Source organism: Lineus longissimus, chromosome 2 (assembly GCF_910592395.1).
Source record: "Lineus longissimus chromosome 2, tnLinLong1.2, whole genome shotgun sequence".
Lineage (NCBI taxonomy): Eukaryota > Metazoa > Nemertea > Pilidiophora > Heteronemertea > Lineidae > Lineus > Lineus longissimus.
In genome coordinates, this window is record NC_088309.1 from 10,099,983 (window position 1) to 10,115,070 (window position 15,088).

Sequence of the window (15,088 nt, forward strand, 5' to 3'; positions counted from 1 at the left end):
CACTTTAGGTTTTGTGCCCCATGGCAAGCTCAAAACTCAGCAAATTGGAAGTGCTGGACCTTTGGTATCAAATAGACAACATGCTATCACCTTGGTCAAGAAACACTGGTTTGGAAAGTTTCGGAAGGAGCTTTGGCATGTGAAAATTGCATTGTAATACAAGATAAACTGACTATCAAACTGTAGATTCAAATCGTTATACCCTTCTTTATCTTGAGAAGAAAAAACCCACATTGATATTAAGATTATTGAGTGTTCTGTTACTTCATTAGTGGTGATGTTCATTACAGCAACCTCCCAGTCGTGGTCCCCATGATCTTTACGACCCCAGGAAAGTTAATCCAGAAATTGATTACGTCAATTATGAAGAATATGGCGGTTACATGCCCGATAGGCGTGGCAGCGGAGGCGGTGGACGCGGTGGTGGCGGAGGTGGTTATGGTGGCGACATGGGCGGTGGTTTCGACGGAGGATGGGGAGGCGGCCGACGAGGCGGACATGGACACCGAGATCTGGGAGGACGTGATGGCGGACGTGGCCGTCGTGATATGGGCGGACACCAGGGCCATGGAGGACACCATGGGCCGGGAGGTCCACGGGGTCACGGTGGAAGCAGAGGTGGTGGAGGTGGCCCGTAAGTAGATTTATTTTCCGTTTTATTCCTCTTGTCATAGAACCTACAACCCCTCAGATTATTTTGTCGGTTACATTTCTGACCATGAAGGGGAAGCTTTATAATAATCATGAGACTTATATGGCGCTAAATCCAACTGGTTTCAGTCGGTCAAAGCGCTTCACATTATTACCCCCAGCTATTGGCCTGTACATTCACGATTCAAGCTCTACTCTTTAGGAGTATCACAGCTTTAACATAACTGCATCATTCTGTATTGCAAGCTAAGTGCTGAGAACTGGAAGGCCTGTCGTTTACTGGTTTAGGATTCCAATTTTCACTGAACTATCTTATTTGATTTTTCAGACGAGGCAGTGCTGGCAACCAGAATTTTGGCATAAGGAATGATTTTGGTGAGTAAAGGCTATTTTATTTTATTTTAAAGTTTTCTTAATAGTCATCAACGCACTGACAGCAATTTACCTTACAGTTTGACCTTGTATTTCAAGTTCCTAATGTTACCTCTTCTTTCAGATATGAGTTTCAACCAACAAGGACCAAGCATGGTTGGGCACGGCATGAGAAACATGTCTGGTCCAAACATGGGCCCAAACAACATGGGCCCAAATAACATGGGCCCGAATAACATGGACGGCAACATAGGTGGTGGTGGCATGAACCAGATGAGTGGAAACATGAATAACCAGATGGGAAGTGGCAACATGAGCGGTGGATTGACTAGCCTTATGTCGCAATCAAACTTCACCCAGGATACCATGGTAAGGAGAAATTGACACCTATGGCTTTGCATTAGTTGAGACCTCTGTAAAAGTATGCTTCACGCATAGTGTCAGCGATTAAACGAAAGGTTATGATGATTCTGAGAAATAGAATTTGACTCTGTCCATCTGAATGGTCAGTCCGTTTTGGCATCCAGAATTATAGAGAAACCATGACCAAGGTTGTCAATACATGTGTGTATATGGTCTTCCTTATTGATTACATGACGGTATTTGATCCTTACATATTTGCAAAAACTAAAAGCGAGCATGACCAAGACACTACTGGGTCACATCTTAATTGAAGATTGAAAACAAAATCTTAAACTCTTGTACGTAGAAAGACCGTAATTTTACAATAAATCTTTTAAAATTTTCTTGGCCGTGAAACATTTGTCACAGATTTCAACTTGTCTCCTTCAGAGTGGATGTGGTAACCAGGGCATGCTGTTCGGCCAGAATCAGATGAACCAAGGCAATTCCAATAACCCTCCTGGTGCACAAACACAGCGTGTCAGCATCCCAAAACATGTAAGTCTATTGGAAAGTACAACTCCAAGTTTTGCTGGTTACAGTAAGTCTATTGGAAAGTACAACTCCAAGTTTAGCTGGTTACAGTAAGTCTATTGGAAAGTACAGCTCCAAGTTTTGCTGTTTACAGTAAGTCTATCGGAAAGTACACCTCCAAGTTTTGCTGGTTACAGTAAGTCTATTGGAAAGTACAACTCCAAGTTTTGCTGGTTACAGGACATGTCGACAGAGTTTGATGTTACATTGTCATTTTTGCACGACGAGGTGAAACTGTCTTATCGTTTAAGAACTACTTTTTTTTGTTGGATGTACAGGACAAGAAATCATACCTAAGTTGTTAGGAATTTTGAGGTTTTTTTGCTCAGAGAGTTGGCGGTATCTCTTTGTGTTTGTAGTTTCTCACAGTTCAACATATCAGACTCCAGTCCTTCTGCCAAAACATTGGAATCATAACTAGGGTCAGAGGTGAGGGCTTGAATATTCATTGAAATATTGCGTTTGATATTCCAGCTGGCAGGTGCAATTATTGGCCGTGGTGGCAGTCGAATCCAAGCTGTACGAGTCCAGTCCAAGGCCTGCATCACGATCGACGAGGCGCCATCTGGCAGCACAGATCGTATCATAACCATCCAAGGAAGCCCACAGGAGATTGAGAACGCCCAGTATCTCCTGCAGAAATGGTAAGTGTCGGCCGCTGCTGGACACTTTACATTTGGGGGCCATTCATGAGGGCACGCAGAGGAGTGTGGGGGACAGATCTGACCTTATCACTCATCCACAAATCTAGTTTGTTTCGAATGCTACATGAGTAATAAAAGCACAGGTAGAACGTTCGGTGGGCAAACCTCATCTGATGAGAAGAGGAAGATATTATAAAAGCACATCATGAATGGCCCCCTTACCTCGACGACTGGGTAGATTTTGATGAAAAGAAAAGTTTTTTGCACCAAATGTCACAGAGAACTCGAAATTCTGTGGCTTTCTTTCACTGGATTTCAACTTTCACTGCATCTTTCCAACATCTGCCCAAGTCCAAAGGGGTTTTCATATAGTCGTCTTGTTTCACGGTAGGAGAATGAATTCACGGTCGTGTCACATTAGGAGATTATTTTCAACCACGTGAAGCTTTCCAACCACATTGATGAGGGATGCAGTCGTTTTCATGTTCCTACCACAACGCCGTTTTGTTGCTCACCTGTCCATGGGTTGAAATCCTGATCACAGATTGTTTAGTCCGCGTATTCACACACCTGTCCGTCCTGTTTTCAATTGTGTCTGAAATACAGTAGAACCTCTGAAAAAATCTTCTATGCGTAGTCATACAAATGGAGAGAAAATTACCCCTAGGTAGAAACACTTCTGAAATTTGGCAGTTTGGATTGGTCAGAACCAAACCTAATACTTGGTGTGGAATATTTCGAGTTTTTTCTGTCTGACAATTTGACAGTTGGCAAAAATAAAGGTTCTTCTGTATTTTAATTTTGAGTGGTGGTCAGTGTAGATGCTAGATAGGTTTAGTTAGGGATATCCAAAACTTGTTCGCTACGTGTAGATTTGTGGATTGGATTGAAGTTCTGCTCTTATTAGAGAGAGCTTAGGAACAAAATATACCAGCCCAGCACAGTATAAATGAAGGATGTCCACTGGAGAACAGCCCGGCCTGGAGTCCTGCTGAAGACTGCAACGAGATTTTGCCGCATCCCGAAAATAAATTAATAGTTGTCATTCACCACATGCTCTCAGTATGCAAGGCTCCTCTGTTCTGCTGAAGTTCATTTAGGATCCTAGGCCCAGTTACATGTATGTAGTGTAGTTCCTTAAACCCTTGTTTAACTCAAATTTAAAACCAGTTAGTTGTGATCAGAGCTTCCCTCGTATCTTTACCAGGGGAGTAATAACAGTGCGGGAACCTAACCCACAACCTACTGGCCTCAGGTTGAGAAGTCAATCACTTGGCCTGGCCTTTTCTCAGGCAAAGAATATTTTTCAAAGTTAAGCGATGTTTACCGTTTTAAGCTGTTGGGGTTCTGTGCGGGAACCTAACCCGCAACCCCATCCGGGCAACTGCCTGGATCGCTAAACTCCTTGAGGTGTCTTTAGCTTATCAGAAAAAGATGATCTAAAGCTTACGTGTAACTTTAAACTGCATATTTAGAATGTCAGAACTCTCAAATTTATCTTATATCAAACTATCAGACATTTTAAAGAATAAGATATTGTCAGATCGGGAATTACTTGGGCGTCAAGCTATGAAGCAGACAAGGAGGATAGATGCCTGCTTCGTGTGCATGGAAGAAGACCAAAGAGAAGGAAGACTGATTTTTTAGTCAGACGTTGAACGCATGTTCCCCGTTGTGGTGGTGCGGGATACACAAGTCTGGATTCTTTAGTCAGTCGAGCACGTTTAGATGTCATGAAGACGGAGCAGCCAAACAGAAGACTTGTCAGGCATTCGCAGTCTGGAAGACTAGTGATTTTGTTGTTTGAAATTGAAGAACAATGAATCACAATCTTCCCAAATTGTGGATGTCACACCCAGCATTTGAGATAGTATAGGCAGGCTGAAATGTAGCATGATAATTTTGTAATAGGTCTAGGTAGGCCCAACTCCACTAAGAAGTCTTTGATGGTAAGTATGTTAGTAAGCAAGTACATGATGGCTAGCAATGCTATTAGCAATTCATAATAGAATTATTACGACATTTTCTAAACAGACTTGTGACCTTTTTGAATTTTGATGTGGTTTCTTTCTTGTTGCTTCGAGTCCGGCCGAACTTGTCGACTGGTTTTGATGTCACTCTGTCCCCGGGTGAGATCATGCTGGTCTTCAGGCAAAAATATGCACAGCATGCGTGTGGTCGGTTTGCCTAACCACTGTAAGACAATGCTTTTAAAAATGAGTTCATAGTTTCCTGGGTTTGTTTACTTCCAAGTTTGCTGGAATCTGCTGCATGTTTTGTATAGGGCCCTATTCAAGATGTTCAGGCAATTCCCTTAAAGTTGGAGCGAAACGAACCTGTGTGAGCTCGATTTTGGGATTTGGCATCGGTTGACTTGTTGTGACGAGGGAGTGTATTTAGGACTGCTTCAAGGTTCATTATGGATAACCCTTTCAGGACTGTCGGCATTTTGGTCATAGTTTTGGCTCCATTTTATAGAGTGAAACACGTGTGATCAGTGCAGAGCTCTCGGTGTAGCAGTTAGTGAGAGCTCTTCGGTGATCGTGAGGAAATTATACAAACTGGTGATCTTTCTCAACTCAAAACAAAATTTGGCCTCTTGACGAAAATTTCACAGTGATGGAAGTTAGACGAAACTCTAAGGGTTAACAAGTAAGAATGTTTGTCGTGCAATCACAAAATCCTTTATCGAACTTTGCATGAGATAAAATCAAACACGAATTGCATGTTTGAAAATTGCCAGCTTCAAACCTGAGTTGCATGAGAAACTGTTGTAATATGTTTGTACTAAGCATCATGTACTTTTACTGACCTAGGCTAGGTAGCATAGTCTGTACCGGAACATGAATAAAGCAAGTTATATCGTACCTTTGTATAGATTGCGTTGATACGTTCCTTATCGCATTAGACTTCATGTTTAAATGTTGTTATTGTCGTTGCAGCGTCCACGAAAACACCGCTGACCACGACCACCACGACTTCTAGAGCGAAGATGACCATTCCGGGGTGTGTGTAGGCTACCAGGAACCAAAATTGTTGGACATAGCTCAGGACTGGGCTCCTGGAACATGTTATCTTATTTCAAATTCTGTATAACTTCTCTTGACTCTGATGGGTGAGAAAACAACTAGAGAACTGTTTTGATTTCCTTCTTTGTCTAAACCTTTGAGGGCTTGGGTATCTTTGAGAGATTAGTGATTAAGTGTATGTTGATTGTGGACCATTTCGTCAATCCTACTGCTTATTTGAAACTGCTTGTGTTTGTTTCAGTTGGAAAACATTTATTCTTTTTATGTATGATGATGCTAAAGATGCATTTTTCCGGAAAAAAAGAATTTGAAAATATCAAATTTGTCAAACGGTGTGGGAAAATCCATGAAATATCTTTCAGGAATGTTTTTCTTTTTATGTAATTTTAATAGAAGTATAAAGCCCTAAAAAACTATTTAAATGTTGTGCACTGGCATAGTGTGTGTGTCTTACCCATCAGGTCAAGGGATTTTGTTTTTCATGTGCATTATAATTAAATGTTTGTGGATATGTAGAGGTACGAGATCTTGCCAGGGCGCATTTCTCCGTTGAATTTGATGGCATGATTTTATCGTCTTCGTCAATATGAATAAAGTATATATACGGAAGAGTTGTTATTTTATGAAAGACTAGGTAACGAATGCACTGATGTTGATGAACACATTTTAACTGCAGAAAACATTTATCAGAAATACACAAAAAGGCCGGCCTGATAGTGCCGGCGTGTTTGTTTTTGGTAAAAGTTTGTATTTTTGGGATGAGATTGCTTGATATTGGCTCCAGTTGTATGCCACTATTTTGACAGATAGCCGCTGGGGGATTTTCTGTTCAAAGTTTGCGTTGGCTGAGGACTTGGGTTGCCTTACGGTGTATCACTTCAATGAGTGCCTGACTCTAAACAAGAGAGGCTCCATGCTTCCTCAATTTAATATCCGTGGAAGCATGGACTCTCTGCTACAGAAATGTAATGGGATGTAAAACTGTGGTCAATATCGGTAGTATTCTCCCGATGTAAGTTTAACATTGTGTGATAAACATTTCATTGAACTATGTGCAGTTAGTGTCCCCACCCAGGTACCTGGAGTGTAATGTGAGTTGATTGATTTTCATTCACATTTCCGCCCCTCGTTGTTATTACCAAATCTGTTCCCTGTTCTTTCCCTGTATCCCACAAGTTGCAGGTTCGACATTTGTTAACGGTACCCCTAAACCTGTTTGTCATCGACAAAAGGGGACGCTTACTGCACAAGTTTTGGAGAACTGTTTTCACTTGTTTTATTAAAAACTTGTTGAAATGGTCTTTCTTATCTGTTGTGTCTCGGTATCCTCTTGACTTCATGTTAAGGTGTCTCGATCCGATCTCTTTTCTTGTAGAAAAGTTCACCTGTCGCTTTCTTTCATCTAACTCGGAAGCGAGATAAGAATATGGGTTAGTACACTTAGCGCTTAGGACTGGCGACAACTTCTGTTGCCATGTGCAGGATAAAAAAATTTCCGCAGAATTTTGCAAAGGGTCGAAAAAGATTTTCTCATTGATAAAAAAAACTGAATTGATCCAAATTGTTCATAACAAAGTGCCGTAATAATATGGTCAGTTTTTAGCAAACAGATGAGATTTTCAATTGCATTCTCGTCTAAAATGCACCAAACCGGTTAGTTCCTTCATATAGTGTCCTTAAAATGTCAAAAATCAGGGAATGACCCGTGAAATTTATTTTAATTTATTTTTTACTCCCATTTGTACCTTATCCAGTAAAAATTACTATAAAATGATCCAATTGCATTCCTTGGGATTAGGTAGTCCTAAATCTTTGTTATCTTCTCAAACGTCTGTTCACAGCAGTATTGATTTCAACTCTGCTTGATCTATTTTATCTGTAACTGTGTGTACATGCATGCTCCTATAGTTTGATTCTTTACAACTTGGCACACTTTCTGGACAAAGCTGTAAAGCCAGATGTACTCACGAGTTGGATCATCTTGTCATGAATCAGACAACTACAAAGCTATGGTACTGGTAAATTGTCTATGTTTTCATCAACAAAATATTGTTTTCAATCAGCAGAGCACTTGAATTGGTTAAAAGTTCTTGCAAAAATAGTGTGTGAAGTCTACACTAATGTTTTTTTACAATGAATTTGGGGATGGGGTTATTTTTGGAAAGTCTGAAACTTCGCTTCGGATGGTGAAAAAAGAAATTTTGCCGCACAACTGCCAAAATCAAAATTGATTTCGGCGAAAGTTATCCGTAGGAACATTTAATTGTACCCGTCTTCCTTTCTTTGGTGATTCGTTGCAATTATTCGTTTAACTGCCAAATCGAGTAGGCCCTGCTAAGTTTAACGGTTGATTATAGTGTAATACATGGCCCTATATTTTTACACCCCGAGCATAATTCACCTAGATCATTTTATCTGTAGAGTATTGATTTATATGTTAACACGTGCGTTCTGATTTTAATCGTAGACTACGTTGAGTATCCTTGTAGAGTAATCATGCATGTTTCATATCATTAAGATTGTCTCCAAGAGATTTTTCATTTGTCATAGTATCATAAAAACTCTTGTTGTTGAAGTTTCAGTCTGGTACTAATAACTGTCTTCTATAAACTCGTTCATGAAATTCTAATCACAATACTTTCCTTTATTGCGATAATTTCTGGCATTATTTTTTCTAACGTTCTCGATTTATTGGTTGGAACAATCCAAAACATCCAAAATCAGTTTAATAGCCGAGACGCATTAAAAAGGTGAGTTTTTCATGAAAGTGAACCTTTAATTTTGAAATAGAGTCATTCTTTTGGAGAATATATTAATCAGATTTCACTTCGACATTTGTTATAAGAACCATCTACATGTATATGACTGGTCAGTTTCTCCACCTTGGAAAAATCCTCTATTCTAGCAAGTGTCTCTCAATTTCCTTCAAAATTGACTTATTCGAATGTTTTTGTTTTCTTTTTGTATTAGTACATTTAATGATATGCTACATATTCTGACCTTATGCATTCATTACAGCAAAAGTCATCAACAACACTTTTTCTCCAGGCATCTAATGCCTGCCACATGAAATCTAAAAATCATAATTTTTTGGATTTCTTGCTTTAATAGAAGCTGTGTCATTGAATTGTTATCACATTGGTGGAGGACTGGCCTAAAAGGAATATAATATGTTACCATTGTAGATCAGAGAATGTTAATAAATTTGATTTGTACTTTAATACTCTTGTTTCTCACATTTCTTGTTGAAAGAGCTTCCTCAGTGTAGCGAGAATGCCTTCACCATGAGTGGTGAACCCCACCCTGAGGTCTGCTCGTTAAAGACCAGAACCTCAGCATAGTTGTTGACAACTTGTATGAAATAGGCATTTCCGGAGAGGATGGAAGACCTATGACCTGATTTGCCTCGCTGAGGACAGTTGTGCCACATTGTCCACAGTACGAGAGACGCATGGCTGCGGGAAATTATTATAACCTGATCCTGCAGCTTGAGTGTTCTCTGAAGGTTGTGACATCGTAATTGCAACACTACTACTAAGACCCATGACCTAAGGTCTTGGGGGCAGCATGACAACTGGCAGCAGTGATGCATGCCCAAGGAGATCTGTTTTCGGCCTTCCGGATAAGTTGAGGTGCTGTGAGGCCGGTCACTCTTTGATGTTATCGATCCACATTTTCCTTGGTCTTCCTCGCTTCCTCCCTCCAGCGACAGTCCCCTGCAAGATCCTCTTTGCAAGCGAGTCATGTCAGCATACATGTGACTCGCTCTACCAAAACTAGGCACTTGTCGCATCTGAACTCGACAGGTTGATACGGACTTGTTGTTCATTTCCCTATTGTAGACCTTTTGAGAAATCTATTACAAACTGATTTGGTCACATTTCACAAAAGGTCTACAATAGGGAAATGAACAACAAGTCCGTATCAACCTGTCAAGTTCAGATGCGACAAGCGCCTAGTTTTGGTAGAGCGGGTCACACATGTCCAAATCAGTTGAGCTTCCGTCTTTTTCAGGTGGCCAGGTGTGTCTAATGCGTTCCACATGTTGTTTCCACCTCTTGTCCAACTGACACATTGGTTGGTCGTTGTAGGTATGAGATCCCAAGCAGTTTCCACTTCATCTCAAACGCTTGGATCCAGCCCTCTGTCTCAGCATTTGTCGTCCAGCTTTCACAGCCGTAGAGGAAGATGGAGACGGCGAGGGACCTGTAGAGTTTGACCTTTACTTGGAGGCTGATGTTTTTGCTCTGTAAATGGGATGGGGTCTGCCTAATGCTACTGTTGTTTGGGTGATTCTGATTTTTATCCCTTGAGTTGATGTACTGACCCTGTTGAGGATGGACCCTAGGTATTTGAAGTGGTCCACATCTTCGAGTGTATCATTGTAACACAGTGATACATAATGAGAATGTCGCATCCTAGTCTGAAAGTAGACCAAGTGTGTGAATAGAAAATGTGCATAGATTGCACAAATTCATTTAATTGAGATATGTCGTCCTTGTTTCAAACCTGATATGCTGCAGTCACTCCGTTTGCACGGATAGCCATTCTGTTTTTTGGGTTGTTTTCATATGAAGACAGCAAGGGCATCACACAACGAGATGTCACAGATATAACAAAAACTCTGTCTCACCTTCGTGTAGATGTCATCTTTGAACCAAATTAGTGATTATGGGCACTCACTGCGGCAACATGACGTCTTTATCTAAGTCAGTTGTGCAAAGACACGTCTCCACTCTCTGTGGTCTTGGGGAGCTGTACTCAGTACATTCCTCTCTACACCTGCTGATTCTGCATCTCTTGTCATTGCGTCCATCAATGGGCGTTGCTCCATAAATCACAACGCTTCGGACAATATCCCATTTCTCCAGCCAGAAAAACCACATTGCCAAAGGTGAGATCATCATTTTCACGCTTATGACAACAAAATTCATTCAAAGAGAAGACTGTAATTACTGTCTGTTTTATTTACAAAAGATATATACAATAGATACATCAAGATAGTACATGTATAGTAGAAAAGAATGATGATTTTTAAAGGGATACTCCTGTCTGGGTAATATATTCATAGTCTGCATTTCTATGTACACTATGTGAGATTCTGGCACCCCTGGTGTCAGTGAGGCAAACCAACTGATGCAATATTTAGGAAACCATGACAGCCCTTTAAGACAAACTTAACCTTAAGGGATACACCACTCATTGAAAAAAAATGCAATAACCCTACAATTCGTAGCTCATGGTCTGAGTTGACATATTCTCAAATTTCAATATAATTCAATTTGATACGAATATGACAAAATCCATGGGAGATGCCATTACTCTGGCTTGAGATGTCACTTGTGCTGTATGAATATTCATGCACCATGGTCATCATTGTTCCTCATTACGCAATGATTTTAATTTCAATGACATTAGGACCTAGGCCTATTCAGTGTTGTGCATGAATATTCACAAAGCACTAGTGACATCACAAGTTAGATCAATGGCAGCTCCCATGGATTTTGGATTTTTGTCGTGTGTATGACAATGTATGACAGAACTGCTCAAAACATCTAGGGAATGAATTTTGTCAACATTTGAAAACACATATTCATGTACTAAGGCCATGGCTTCCAACTGTGAGTTTTTTGTTCAATGAGTGGAGTATCCCTTTAAGAATCCTACACGGCATTGGTACTACCAAAGGGCAAAAACTTGTGTCGTCATTTGAAAGCTGTTCCTTTCCGCTCATAGAATCTCAGTCGATTCTCCTATTACATGCTCCGTCACAGAATTTAACTTGTTAAACTTAAAGGTTCAAAGTCCAGCCCATTTTACACTGAAGTCAGTTTGAATCGCACTTCGAAATGCTCATGATTTTTTCAGCAAATGTTTAAAAGAGTGGTCCACCAGAACGTGCGCAGTAAAGTCTCCCATCTTCTGCCCAGAGCCGTCGTAGTGCAAGAGCTTTAGACAAGGTTCACACAAAAAACACGGATCCTCCGGCAGTAGGTGGCTCCCGTTAATGACCCACTTGGCACGAAACGCTGTACAAATGCGACACTTGCGACATCTTCTGATTTTACTTTTAAGCAGGAGCGGATAATCGGACGCATTGTGGCTGTCTGACTCGTGTAACATTCTGAAAAAGCAAAATGATAATACAGTGGAAACTCCCTTAGTGGACACCTCTCTATTAAAGACACTAGTTTTGATCCCAAATTGGTTGTTTCCATTCAATTTGACCTCTCTAATCAGGACACCTCTCTATTTAGGACAGCACTGGTCAGTCCCGAGGGCATCCTTAACAGAGAGTTCTACTGTACTGATATAATATTACGATACATTCACATAAATCTACAATAATCGCCACTTTGGAGGGTACCTGTCCCAAATGCCATATCCCGACTCCCGATAGAAAATTCAGCAAACGTAAACAGACTAAGAGGAGCAGCTCAGACAAGAAGGAAGTCTCTGCCACATCATCAACCATGTACCTCTTTGGATATATTTCATTCTGAATTCGTCCAATTTACCCAACCTGAAAGAACTTCTTATACGTACCTTATTGTTGTGAAGATGAGAAGATGTTCACAGTCGCCCTGGTGTACATAGACATAGGGTTTCCCGAGTTGAATTGTTAGGTCCAGGAATGTGGTGTTCTCCATTAGTCTGGTTTCATAGGGACCAAGTCCCCTATCTCTTTCTCTCACCCATTTTGTGATGAGCCTGAAAGAGAGAAGTCATATATTGATATTTATTGTTGCTATTGTCTATAAAACCACCAGGTGGGTTGATAATGGACTCTGGCTAGCAAGCACGTTGGCATGTTAAAGGACAGCACTAGTCAGTCCCAAAGGTGTCCTTGATAGAGAGGTTCTACTGTATTTGTAAACTGTGCTACTTACTCACTGTAATCTCGATTCGTTGGGTCTCTCATGTCGTTATAGAATGTGTCTTCGATGAAAAAATAGCCTGATTTGTACAGGTCCTGAAAGAGAGCAGCCAATAAGAGCAGGGAAAGGAATGACAAATGTCTATATCATTCATGTGAAGGAGTTATCCAGGGCAATCTGAGTGGTGTAGAGCAAGTATCAGTACCTGTCATCTGAGGTCCTAGGTTCGATTCCTGCTGGGTTTCAGTATACAGAAATTATAGCTCACATGCTAATTTCTCAATATTTAAACCTTCACTGTCCACCTTTGTCGTAAATTGATCACGCTCTCTGCTTGATGTCACAACCAGTTCTACATCAACTCGACTATCCACTCACTCAAACTTCAGGCGAGGGCAAAATACTGCAATTCCCATCAACAATTTTCAACCCATCACAGTACCTTAGCAGAGATGTCCTTTGGAAGGTCCAAGTTGTGACTAAATTCGCCATTTATTGCGAAGTCTTTGGGACACATGATCACATCACGTAGTTCAGTCAAACACTGCCGACCACACACTAGCATTTCTGAATCCATTTGGGCCTGAAAGAATATAAAACCGGTATCAAATACGAAAAGATTACACATGTTACAGGGCCAACCAGACAAGCTTCATAGAATATTCAGTGCAGTATTTTTTAACGACACAAGCAAAATCAGATCATGCAATGTCATGTTACTGTTCGGCAAAAGTGATCATAGTATATGCCCACTACAGAGATACTTATCACCTTGACCATTGTGAAGATAAACCAGGAATGCATGTTCACAAAGCAAGTTGAAAGTTTGATGGGATAATAATAATAAGAAAATAGTGTCACTGCACATTAAATACATGGTCCAGGATTAATCTATGCTTGGTATTTTAATACCAAGCATAGATTAAGAGAATACTACAATGTAATAGTATAAGGGTATATTCTAATACTTACTCGGTTGTCGCCCCTATGAAATGGATCGTACACCTGGACAGTCAGAACAACATCAGATTTAAAATGCAACGGGCTAATGATATTTCCACCTTCATCTACAATCACTTCAGGTCTCACTTTTGTTGGCTGGAAGCAGAAATCCCCAAAATAATACAGGTTTCATTTATCATGCATCATACCGCAGGAATGTAAGCAAAGGATTCAATTGAAGAATGACTGAATGTACTTTGAACCTCTTTTTAAGTCTCAACTCTTGACATTCACTGTGCATATTTTACCAACACTGTGATTATTGTACCTTGTGCCTTGTGTCTTTAGACAAAACGACTTCAGACAAGGTTTGAGACAGCTCCTCAAACTCATAACTGGCCACAATTTATGCCAGGTACATACACATCACTCTCCATTTATTACATCATTATTGATTATGTCCCCTGAGCACGTATCTCTTTAAAAGCATTACAATCAACATGTCAGGTGTTGATGGCCCAATCTTTGACCTTGCCATGATCTGTTTGATTATTTGTATGCTACTTACTAATGGCAAAGTATTAAAGACGGAATTGTGCAACTTGTGTTCAATATCATCCTTCTCAGTATGTTCTTTAAGGATCCTGGAAAAATAGCAAATGATGTGGTTAAACTTAGATCTACCACTTTGAAATACATGTTTTCTTTGGGCTTCATAGCCAAATATTCTCCAGATGCAAATCAGGCTCAATATCATGACTGTCAGGTCTTTTTTGTCCACCTCAACTTTCAATTCACATTGAGGTCTCTTCTTCTTCAACCTTGACGGTCAATGTCTTGAATCACACCTCTCCTCAACATGTTAAAGGACAAGCCAGGATGTGTCAGACTGATACACCAATAATATAAAAATTGTTTTTGTCTTACTTGAGTGTGACAAGATTAGTTTTATCAGGAATACCATGCAAGAGATTGCTTTTTGAGGTAGGATCATCCTCATTTTCCTCACACTTCAAAGAATCGGCCCTAAAAAGAAAGAACAGGGATTGACAGATGTGACACATCCATTCCCTCCATATGCCCCCCCTTGCTTGAGCACTAATTCGTACGAGCATTTTTGTTCGGTGCTGTTTTCGATGTATATATCATATAAATGTACCACCTCCTACTCCTAGACCTATTACGATAGGCTAGGCCTAGGCCTATAGGAGGGTGCAACTCGTCCGCAGTCCCACAGGCCCAGTTGACAACAGAGTGCTCATGGATCATCGCCATGTTCAGGACATTCAATGGTAACTCTCTACGCGCTAATCATAAACTAGCATTCTACCGGGTATGTAAATTACTAAATTTTGAAATTCATAAAATTTAATTTGAAATTTTCTGCTGACCTACACAGTCCCTCCAATTCAGACACCATTTCATCCGGTATAAAGCACTCATTTTCTGAAAAGTTGCTCGCATGAATTTCTTCACCATCCATGAAATAGCTTGATGGAAGGATATTAGCCCATGAGATCAGGAATTCAGCAACGTTGACTTTATTTGGATGCACATTTGGAAGGTCTTCTTTTTCCCTGTTCTCCATTTTGAAAATTGCGCCACCTACCAAGAGACCCAAAAGTAAATTAGGGAA

General features: G+C 40.4%; 2 protein-coding genes across 5 annotated transcripts in view; one reads left to right on the forward strand and one right to left on the reverse strand.

The window, feature by feature from the left end:
• The window catches only part of LOC135482580 (heterogeneous nuclear ribonucleoprotein K homolog), a 51,435-nt gene extending 42,582 nt beyond the window's left edge, over window positions 1-8,853 (forward strand). For all 4 annotated transcript variants that reach the window (XM_064762736.1, XM_064762738.1, XM_064762737.1 and 1 more), the window contains 6 exons: window positions 291-634; window positions 980-1,026; window positions 1,148-1,392; window positions 1,816-1,923; window positions 2,434-2,603; window positions 5,546-8,853. In XM_064762736.1, coding sequence (XP_064618806.1) covers window positions 291-634; window positions 980-1,026; window positions 1,148-1,392; window positions 1,816-1,923; window positions 2,434-2,603; window positions 5,546-5,588 — 957 coding nt within the window. In that variant the 3' untranslated portion in view covers window positions 5,589-8,853. The remainder of the gene's footprint in view (window positions 1-290; window positions 635-979; window positions 1,027-1,147; window positions 1,393-1,815; window positions 1,924-2,433; window positions 2,604-5,545) is intronic.
• Window positions 8,854-10,595: 1,742 nt separating this feature from the next.
• LOC135483650 (snRNA-activating protein complex subunit 3-like) lies at window positions 10,596-15,024 on the reverse strand. Its single transcript, XM_064764638.1, has 8 exons — window positions 14,844-15,024; window positions 14,380-14,478; window positions 14,021-14,096; window positions 13,483-13,608; window positions 12,953-13,093; window positions 12,523-12,605; window positions 12,179-12,343; window positions 10,596-11,756 (listed from the first exon to the last, which is right to left on the reverse strand). The coding sequence occupies exons 1-8, from the start codon at window positions 14,933-14,935 to the stop codon at window positions 11,486-11,488; spliced, it is 1,053 nt and encodes a 350-aa protein (XP_064620708.1). The 5' UTR covers window positions 14,936-15,024; the 3' UTR covers window positions 10,596-11,485.
• Between the last annotated feature and the right edge of the window lie 64 nt (window positions 15,025-15,088).